The 10066-nt window shown below is 44.6% G+C and overlaps 1 protein-coding gene across 5 annotated transcripts; it reads right to left on the reverse strand.

The window, feature by feature from the left end:
- Positions 1-475: 475 nt before the first annotated feature.
- Positions 476-8515, reverse strand: ZBTB18 (zinc finger and BTB domain containing 18). 5 transcript variants are annotated; one of them, XM_083432211.1, is made up of 3 exons: positions 8147-8515; positions 5825-5908; positions 476-4014 (listed from the first exon to the last, which is right to left on the reverse strand). In XM_083432211.1, exons 2-3 carry the CDS (start codon positions 5835-5837, stop codon positions 2432-2434), a joined length of 1596 nt encoding a protein of 531 aa, XP_083288337.1. In that variant the 5' UTR covers positions 5838-5908; positions 8147-8515; the 3' UTR covers positions 476-2431. The 5 variants fall into 5 exon arrangements, with proteins under 5 accessions (XP_083288337.1, XP_083288338.1, XP_083288339.1 ...); XM_083432212.1 differs by having other exon boundaries at positions 5825-5881; positions 8147-8233; XM_083432215.1 differs by lacking the exon at positions 8147-8515 and having other exon boundaries at positions 3082-3214; positions 3327-4014.
- Positions 8516-10066: the final 1551 nt, after the last annotated feature.

Consider the following 10066-nt stretch of genomic DNA (forward strand, 5'->3'; position numbering starts at 1 on the left):
ATTCACTTTATTCTTACATAATGAAAAGTGGTAAGGGCAAATTCAGGTAACTTGAATGCAAACTATTTGGGACAGCCACTGTTTCGGTTTTGTGGGTTCCAGCTGTTAACTAATCATTTCATCAAATTGTTACTTTTTCTCTCTTACCCATCCCAATTCACACTGTCCACATAGGTAACTTAAATAAGTTTTGACAGATTTTAGAGCTTAACACCTTCGTAAACTTAGAACAGTCTTACTTATTGAATAGCAAAGTAACTATTCTTTCTCGTTGTAGAACAGAGAATTTTTTTTAACGCTGCATTTTAGAATGTTACATTTGCCTGTCATAAATCATTTTTGGTACAGATTGTGAAATAGTCTTACTTTTTAAAATCAAAGTCACCAAGAGGAATCTGGACAAAAAGGTGACATATAGTACATTATAGAAAATTGTCTAGAGTTTAAGTGTTTAAAAAGGGGCGAAGACAACTAATTGATTTCTCAGTATGTATAATTTATTGCAGTTAGCACACAGTTTAAAAATTCACCAACACACCAATAGTACAAAACTAAACAGCATTATAAGTTATTCCCCCTCCCCCTCAGGAAAATAAAACATACTATGATTGTCAAAGCTAGATGTCAGTCTAATTTTTAGAACCAAAGAAGAATGTGAAACTAAAAGCCAACCCCCCTTCCCCCCGAAAAAACAATCACTCACGTCCACAAAAAATTCCAAAAGTAGTCCATTTTTCTCAGACACTGATTGTCTTTTCTAAATTAATAAAAAGAATGTATTTTTAAAACCTAGACTATTCAAGTAACTAAAAATAATGCTCCAAGGCCATTTTCACAGCTTTTTTTTTTTGTTTTAAATGCCATTACAGCCAAATTAACATACATTTGACCAAAATATTTCCAAAACAGTCCAGCAATACACAATGGAGTTTTCCATTCAGTTTTTCTTAAGCACAAAAATAGGCTATGTTTACAGTAGTTAAGGCGATCAAATTCTAAACAAAAGCGGAAAGAAGAAAAAAACAATTTTCCATGCTACTCCCATAGACCTTATTTGTAAGTGCAAGACAGGAAAACAAACACTGTGCAAAATGCTTTTGCCCCGTGTGTTGATCATTAAAACCACACGTCAGGCTGCAGACTTTGCTGCTTGGATACACAGTTCACAAACCCTCCCCCAACTTTTCTCCTGCCGTTCCCCCACCCCACCCTATTCCACCCCATGTCAATCAAGGTTTTCTAGTCCTTTCAGCCTGGGGCTTTTTCACTCCATAGAATCTTTTCAAGGGGCGAAAAATGAATGACCTATTGTTAATTTGTGCAGCAGGAATTCTAAAAATGCTCATATGGGTAATGTATGCATCTAAAGTTAGAGCTGGCATGAGTTTTGTGCAATCAGATTTTTTGATAAATGTACACTGCACATGCAAATCTCTAAGCCTGTTTGTAAACATTACTATCTTCCTTTACATAGCTAAAATCAACATGTAGCTTTTGTTCAACTTAAAGACAGTGGGCAATTAATTTAAATTATATAAAATAAAAAACAGTGCATTTATGTTCTTCATTAACACCAATTTTTCCAGTGGTGTTTTTTTTCCCTACAAAAAATTAAATAAGTTTTAAAACTCACTCATTAAAGTTATACAATGCAAACAAAGACAAAAATATACTGAAACGCATGCATTTCCGTAGCGTTAATATTTACTTTTCAAGACTCAACTGAGAGCATTAATACAACTTGTCAATTTCCTTGACACCCCCCAGCCCATTTAATCAATTACAGTATACAACAGTAATTCACATTTTTAAATGCACAGTTCGCAACTGCTGAAGCTGCAACGTCCTTTTTTATCCCAAGCAAACCTTCACACAGTCCCAGCAATTCCAGTGTATTTTCAAAAATCTGGTGGTTTTTGTTTTTTAATTGGGAACTGTTGTAATCCACAAATTACAATATCTCAACCGTTTGTTTAAAAATAGATACTCCAGCATTTCGGAAATTTATCGTTTGGGTCTAAAAGCATTCAGGTTTCCCACAGCTAGAAAAGATGCATGCAGTTTTTTTAAAAAATTTAAACAAATTGATAAAACACTGGAGGGGATTTCTGTTTGCTTTTTGTTTTAAATGGAGTTTGAAATGATGCAGTGTTGCATGGAAGGTTAAATAGAACCTAAAAAATCACATTATTTTCATTTGCAGTTTTGTTTAAAAGAAGTACTTGATGGGGAAACATTTATGAAGTCTATTCGTCTCATTTCTACAGTTCATATTATCAGAGCACTAAGTAATGAAATGTTCATGCCGCCTTAAAGTGCATAAAACAAGCTAATGGCCAAACTTTCAGTTCAAGGAAACAAGACTGCTTTTAGACTGTACCACAACTATATAGATTTATATATATATATATTAATTATATATATAAAAATTCTATTTCCAAAGTTCTTGCGAGCTATCTTCTAATGTCCAGTCTCTGACAGTGGGTAAGCTCAGTGCTTCGCTTTTGACAGACAATGAGTTCACCAACTCACAGTGAAACTTGCGAATATGTCTGTAAAGGTCTCCGGACTGTGTGAACCTGCGTTCACACCACTTGCATGCGTGTGGCTTCTCCCGTGTGTGAACTACGGCATGGCGGCTCAGATTGTGGGAGTACTGGAAGCTCTTTCCACACTGGGTGCAAGTGTACGGCTTTTCGCCTGAATGAGTCCTCTCGTGACGCTTCAAGGTGTACATGCAAGAAAAAGTCTTACCACACAAGGAGCAGGTCGGGACATTGACATCAGTGGCAGGCTTGCTGCGGATCCCGTCCTGCTCTCGAAAGTGCGTACTTAAGTGAATCTGCAGAATGTGGGGGCTGGGAAAGACCTTGTTGCAGAGGGGACACATGAAAATTTGGCCTGCAGGGTTAAGTATGTTGGAGACATAAGGGAGCAGACTGCTGTCCATATTCCCTTCCACCTGAACTCTCTCATTCTCTGGAGTTATCATTTCATCATCACTTGCTTTGTCCTCTCTATCTAGCTCTCTCAGAACAGAATCTTCCCTCATAGGAGCCAGGTGGGCTGGCTCATACGGTACCCTGTTATTAGTGCTCACACTTTCTTTCACAGTGCTATGTTCCATGTCATAGTCATTAGTGCCAACATCACTCTCATCACAGGAAGCCTCTTTCTCCACCTTCACCTGCACCAGGTTGTTTCTCATCATGTCCTGCGAAGAGAAATAAGAACTGTTCAAATTCTCAACTCCGGAAAGGTTGGACTTGACAGACAAGTCCAGGACACAGTCAACATCTGCCGAATCCCTCATGGAGGTGACAGACCTCTGGGACAAAGACTCTGTTGAGCTGCAGGGGCTGGCTACTGTTTTTCCAGCTGCTGTTGCGTGTGTCTCTGCCTCTCCGCCACTCTGGGGAATGCCTGCCGAGTCCGAGGGCAATCTCATCCACATGTTCCCAGGCTCGACCGCCAAGTCTCTTTTGCTAGGCAGGATGCTCAATTTCTCATCTTCTCCTTCATCTTCATCACTGGGTATATCTCCTGCCATGTGGCTGCTGCCATCAGAGAGGCTCTCCACTTTGTCGGAACAACTCGAGGCATCTTCTTCCTTTTTCGTACTGTCTGCCTCCGTGGTGGCTTTTTCTTTTAGCTTCTTTTTGCAGACTTTGACAATGTCATACATGTGGAGATAACTGGCAGCTGCTAGCACATCTTCAATGGGCAAGTCTTTGAACTGGAGTTTCCCTTCATACATGAATTCAAGCAAGAGAGCGAAAGCTGGGGCTGTAACAATGTCGCTGTTCAGATGAACAATGTCTCTTTTGTCCAGCTGGTCCTTGTAAAATAGGTGGAAATACATGCTGCACGAAGCCAGTACAGCTCTGTGTGCTCGGAATTGGGCATCTCCTACCAGAACAGTGCAGTCACAAAGAAAACCCTGATGTCTCTGCTCACTCAGACACTGTAGTAAATGCCTACTATGGTCAGGAAACTCCATGCTGTCTTCATAACCTAGGAGGAAAAAAGACTTAGTTAAGCATTGGAAGTAATCAGTTATGTGCCCACCCATTTACAATTTCTGCAAGATATGAAGTTATTAACGAGCCGTATTTCCAACAGCATGCAACAAATCACATGGATAAATTAGTCAACTTTTCATAGCTTCTTTCTGTTCAACTATCTTCTTTCTCCATCTTCCAGAGATATATTAGCAGCTTATTTTACAATCAGATGAGTGGGGGGGGGGGATCAAGTATTAAGCTTGATGAAGTTAAATGTTACAACAAATCTTACAATGTGAGGGCAGAAGCAAAAACTTGAAATGTGGCATGCATAATTCTACACCGAAGGGATAGAAGATAATATTTAACTGATCAAGATGACAATGGCTGCTCTTCTAAATTGCTTTGGCAGAGATAAAATTTTGGCCTCATCTGGGAATGCTAGTCTTTTCAGTATTCTGTCTCTCCCTCTCTCTTAAAAAGCAACCCTAATTCATAGGCAAAAACTTCAAAAGAGCACACTAAAATGTAAACAAGTGAAAGTTATACAGAAGAGGTTGCCCCTCTATTAATCTCATTTCTGGAGAATACTTTGACCAATATGCTATAATAAGAAAAATGTTTCAAAAAAAGATGGAATAATTTTGCTTTCCCTCTCTTTCAAGCATTATTCTGGTAGTTTTGTCTGTGTGATTCCTCTTTAGAAGAGAAGATTTTTGAAACAAGCACTGGAAGTTTCAACTTTAAGGCTTTAAGTATTTTCTTCATTTCTGTGACTTGCAATCCAAGTTTTGCTAAAGCAGTTATATACAGTAGCTGCATCTTTGGGCAAAGAGATATATTCTTAAAAGTTATAATCCTGTCCCAAGTATATTCTATAAAATACTACTGCTGGAATAAAGCAAGAAGATTTACAATACAATCACTTTAAGTGCCCCACAGCCAACATCCATCCTAATCCTTAAGAGGGCTAAAAATAAAGATTGGAGGGCAGCTCACAAGGTAGCTGTGATCAAATTAGGAGGCTGAAAGGACAGAGAGGGACGAAGAAGGAAGCTTATAAACATCTGATCCAGCTGACTGTGGCCATATGGCAGCTGCTGCCCAGATAAAGAGATTAAGAATAGAGGAGTGCGATTACAGCTGTCTGGCCAATTCAGGCAGCTCAAATCTACAAGTTCTAAATTAGTCGTGAACACAAAAACCTCCCCTCAAACAATTATTGTTGTATTGAAATGAACTTCCTTAATATATACCCAAGGAAGGAAGAAAAAGAAGAGACTAGCGAAGTTATTCTCCGGGGAAGGAGGGGGGTTCTAAAGTTTAACCCACAAATGATTTCCAATTTTTTTCAGAAAGAGTAAGGCTGTGGATTTCTGGAGTTCTCAGCGGCTTTAAGAATAAAGTTGAATAGTGAAAATCACCACACACAAGGAATTAATATGTACTTTGGTTTCTATCTTGCATGTTATTTCAAACCCTTCTTTTTTATCCTTAAGTAGCAGCGGCATCAGAATATTTAATTACTGTATGGCCATAACATTTATCCCCTGCAGTATGAATTGCTGTCTTACTGACCGAGAAAATAAAAATAGGGGAACTACATCATTTAAGAGTTACTTTTGATACAACAGCACAAGAACAAACAGGTCAATACATATTCCAAGCTTAATTACAATACAAACTCTTATCCCCTTTTCACTGAATTGTACTTGTTCTTCCTAAACCTCATTAAACAAGTAATGGGATTCTTATTCTGAAATTAGATAAGCAAACACCAAGAGAGAAATACACTGTAGCTAGCCTACTGCTGTTCCTACCTTTAGCACACATAAACCTGATTAAGTCCTTTTGTCCGAGTCTTGCTGGCTCCAGGTCTGTTAGATCGGTGGAAAAAAAGCAGACTAAGAGAGAGACAGATGCAAAGTGGAGATGATGTTAGAGAGGAATGAGATACCTTCCCTACACACAGATCTGCAAACACACTCACTCTCTGTCTGTGTGTTAGAATAAAAGGCTGAGGGATGGCAGGCTGTCAGCTGCTCTGACATCATGTTCAGATGGAAATGCTACCTCCAGCTGTGCTCCTTTTAATGCCATATGCTACTCCTCTACACTCCTGCCACCAGCTTTTTCTTAGGAGAACTTTTCTTGTCTGTTAGTATAAACAAAATACTTCAAAGTCTCTTTTTTCAAAACTTTCTAACACAGAAAAGTAGGGGAAAAAACCCTTAAACATATGGGGCTCCACTGCATATACAGTATAGCAACCCTTCTGTCACAACTTTGCAGAGTCTTTCATACACTGAGAACTTACTCAAGCCATACCAAACCATTTTAACTGAACCCAGAGGTTCGTTTCAGCAGATGACTTTCCTCCAACTGGTTTAACTCAATGAACCCCTTCTTTGTACATCGAGGGGGTTCTTTGTTTTATTTTTTTAAAGACTGTACAAATACCATACTCTGTCAGAGTATTTTACTCGCGTAAAAAACAGAGTGCTTAGGAATTTGTATATAGTAATGAAACCCAATGTTCTTTCAGAACACTTAATATAAAATAAATAGGGAGTCCAAATTCAAGTTGTACTGCATTTTGCACTTGAAAAAAACAAGACATAGAAAAATAAGAACACTTCTCCTTTTAATACTTTGTCCTCTGCACTGCAAAATATGGCATTTTTGCTCAAATGAGGGTTGTCAAATATTGGTGTGAAATATTGAATAATGTGTTGATTTTAATGAATGGGGGCAGCAGTGCTACCACCTACACTAAAACATGTAACTTTTTTTACTGAGCATGGGGAAAATTGTTTTGATCTCTTTTTACTTGACAGGATAGTATCATGTATAAAGGAGCAATAAACTAAAATGAAATGAGCTGTTCAACAAAGCAGAATGAACAACACAGCAGAATGAGTCTCCCTGACTGACTTTCCCAGGCCATCAACTAACTTTACGCTCAATGAACTAACTTCTCCGCACCATTTATTCATAACTATGCACACCTATAGCAGTAGCCATCAACTAATCCAAGCCCTGCCCTAGTTGCCACCATTCTTATCAGAATACCATAAATTAGAAAAAGAAACTGGGTGAATATGGGGCAGATTTAACACCCACACCCACACTTTCACTCTTCATGGAGAAACAAAGTTGGCGATTAAACCAACTATAACTTAATCCAGCCCTCTGACACTCTGTAAAGAGTGCAGAGAAACCAAAAAGCAAAGCAAATGCACAGAAGGGGGAGGTGGGTGAGGAAAAGAAGCACCAACAGGACAGAAGAAAGCAGACAAATGCAAGAACAGACCAGATCACAGTAACCAGAGCAACAACAAAAGGAAAGTAGCTGGAAGAACTGAGCACAAGAGTCCTGGAGGGAGCAGAGCTCTCTCCTCAGCCACCCCGCCTTGTCTCCACAGCTGCATTGCTCCCCAGATCACCTACCCCCCCTTGACCTCCTGAGCTGCAAAACAAAACACATACACACTGCCTCTGCCACACACAAAGGACTTCGTCTCTGTTCCCCCCATCTGTTCCTTAGCTCAGCCCAGGGCCCCCTCCCCGTCCCCCTGCAAAACCTCCTCACTCTCCCACCCTGCATGGGAAGCTGCGAACTCTTGCTCAGGGGCTGGACCTGCTTTGCCCCACATCTCCAGTCCACACGTAGCTGCCCCCGGTGCTGTACAAGTCGCCCCAAGAAACACACCTGCTTCCACCCCCCCCCCCACCCCTACCATTCAGGAATGTTCACTTTCCACCCTGACCCACTGACCCACACGCCACGCCTCATCTGCTCCTAACCCCAACCAACTCCCCACACCCCCCACAAGACTCTCTGGCTTCCTGCTTTGGAGGGGGAGATTTCCCCTCGCAGAGCCCCCTCCCCACCCCCCACCCCAGTTCACTTTAACCAGTTCACCAGTTGCCTCCGCACCAGTCAAACCCTCCGAGGGCCTTCCCGTTGCCCCCACAACTTCCTACCCCGCACACTTAAGTTTCCTTAACCGCCCCACAACTCCCTCCCCCCCGCGACAACAACCTGCTGCTCGCCTCCCCTTCTCCCCGGCAAGGGGTCGCTTCAGCCCAGCCCCCCTCCGCCCGCCCAGTCCCATCGGGGGGTCACGGTCGGGACTCACACTCTGGAGCGGCCCCCAAGTCTCCCTGAGCCGCCGCCGCCGCTGCTTCCTCTTCCTCCTCCTCCTCTTCTTCCTCCTCCGGCCGCCGTTGCCCCCCTCCGCCGCTCCGGGCTCCCCGCGCCCCCCGCCGGCGTCCCGCCCGCTCCCCGCCTCCGAGGCAACGAGAGAGTGAGGGGCCGCCCCGCGGGGCAGCGAGAGCGGGGCGGGGGGAGGAAGAAGGCGGGGGGGGGAAGGTGGGAGCGAAGCGGCCCCCGCGCTGCCTCAGCGGCTCCCCATGGCAGCGGCAGCAGCAGCAGCAGCAGCAGCGCCCCGGAGGATCCCGGGCCGGCAGAGCGGGAAGGAGGAGGGAGGGGCGGGGAGCCCGGCGCACGCAGCGCAAGAGCACGCACGGCGGCGGCGGCGGCGGCGGCACAGACGGGCCCGGGCTGCGGCAGCCAGATGTTTCCTCGGCTCCCCTCCTTCCTTCCTTCCTTCCTTCCTTTGCCCGAACCAGTTCCCCTGACTGACAGCGCAGCCGGCCCACGGCGCAGCCCCGTCCAATCGGAGCGCGAGGGCGCCGCTAATCGACAGCCCCGGCCCGCCCAATGGCCGGCCAAGGAAGCTGAGGAAACTCGGGGCTGCGGCTAATCGGAGCGCTGCGGGGCGGGGCTCCGGCGCCACCAGGCTGGGCAGGGAAGGTGCTGGGAAAGGGGCGGGCACTCGCGGTCCCGGGTCAGTCCGCGCGCGCCCTGCTGCTGCCGCTGCTCTGCGGTCTCGGGAGGGAGCGGAGAGAGACCCAAGCAGCTGTGCGGGTGCTCCTCTCCCCCCCCCCGCTCAACCCCACACTCTCTGGGCGCAAAGCATGGTGGGGAATAATGGCCCTCGGTCTCGGGTGGGATAGGCAGGGGGAGGCGAGGCCTGCCTGAAGGGTTGCCCGGGACCAGAGACCTGCTGGGGATGCGGCCCTCCCTGCGGCTGTACTAATGGCTCTCCGCTGGATGCGCGTCCAGTCATTTCCGCAGGAGCTGAGGGGAAACTTCTCGCAGCAAGTTCCTCTGCTGCCTGAGTGGCTCTCGGCAGCGGTTCCTCGTCTGTTTTTAACTTCTGCTTACCTTTTAATGGCTCCCAACTCCCTGCTGCTCGCTATGTTTGCAGGAGGGCGGCGTGGAGAACTTTCTGGGGGCGCCCTTTCTTATTCTGAAAAGGACCAGGATCTTCTCCGGCTGCCCCTTCTGCGCGCACAACCTGCGCGGGAGAAGCTCCTTTTCCGTAGGCTTTTCGTAGTCACTTCCTTTCGTCTTTTCCGTGGGAGGCCGAAGTTGCACAGGTGCAGTTTTCTCCGCGGAGAAGGGAGAGCTGGCCTCTGCCAGGGATCTTAAAGGGGCAAGATCTATTTTCTTTTACCATGAAGCCTTCCTTCGTTTCAAAACGTCTGCTAAAAGAATTCGCAACCTGGCCACACATGCACTCCAGATGGGATTGTGGGGATGGGCTTCCTGATCAAAAGGCACGGTTTCCTCCCAGTTGTAGTTCTCCTTTTAGAAACTATGCACTGAGTATGAAAATAGGAAACCACGACTGCGTCTTAGTGAGCTACTAGATCACCAACTTCAATAAAGGAAAGGACAACATGCTGGGCTCCTTGGGGAGGAAGGGCAAGATATTAATTCAGTAAATAATAAAATAGCATTGCACTTTTGCCCCAAGGTCAGTCAGGACTGTTAGGTTCTAAAAGTAATATTTGGGGTATTGTCCTAACAACAGTTTACACAACTTGGGCTCGTTTTCCTTCTGTCATAGTATACATTGGTTTATATTAAAACTCAAATGAGAGAGAAAAACCACCACAGAGCAGTATTTTCTTTTAAAAAAATAGTGTTATGTAGTTGAGCTTTCCTTTCCCCCTCTAAATGGTTTGTTTAATTTACAGTATACAGAACT

The sequence above is a fragment of the Podarcis tiliguerta genome (genome assembly GCF_965153285.1).
Source record: "Podarcis tiliguerta genome assembly, chromosome: 3".
NCBI classification, from domain to species: Eukaryota; Metazoa; Chordata; class Lepidosauria; order Squamata; family Lacertidae; genus Podarcis; species Podarcis tiliguerta.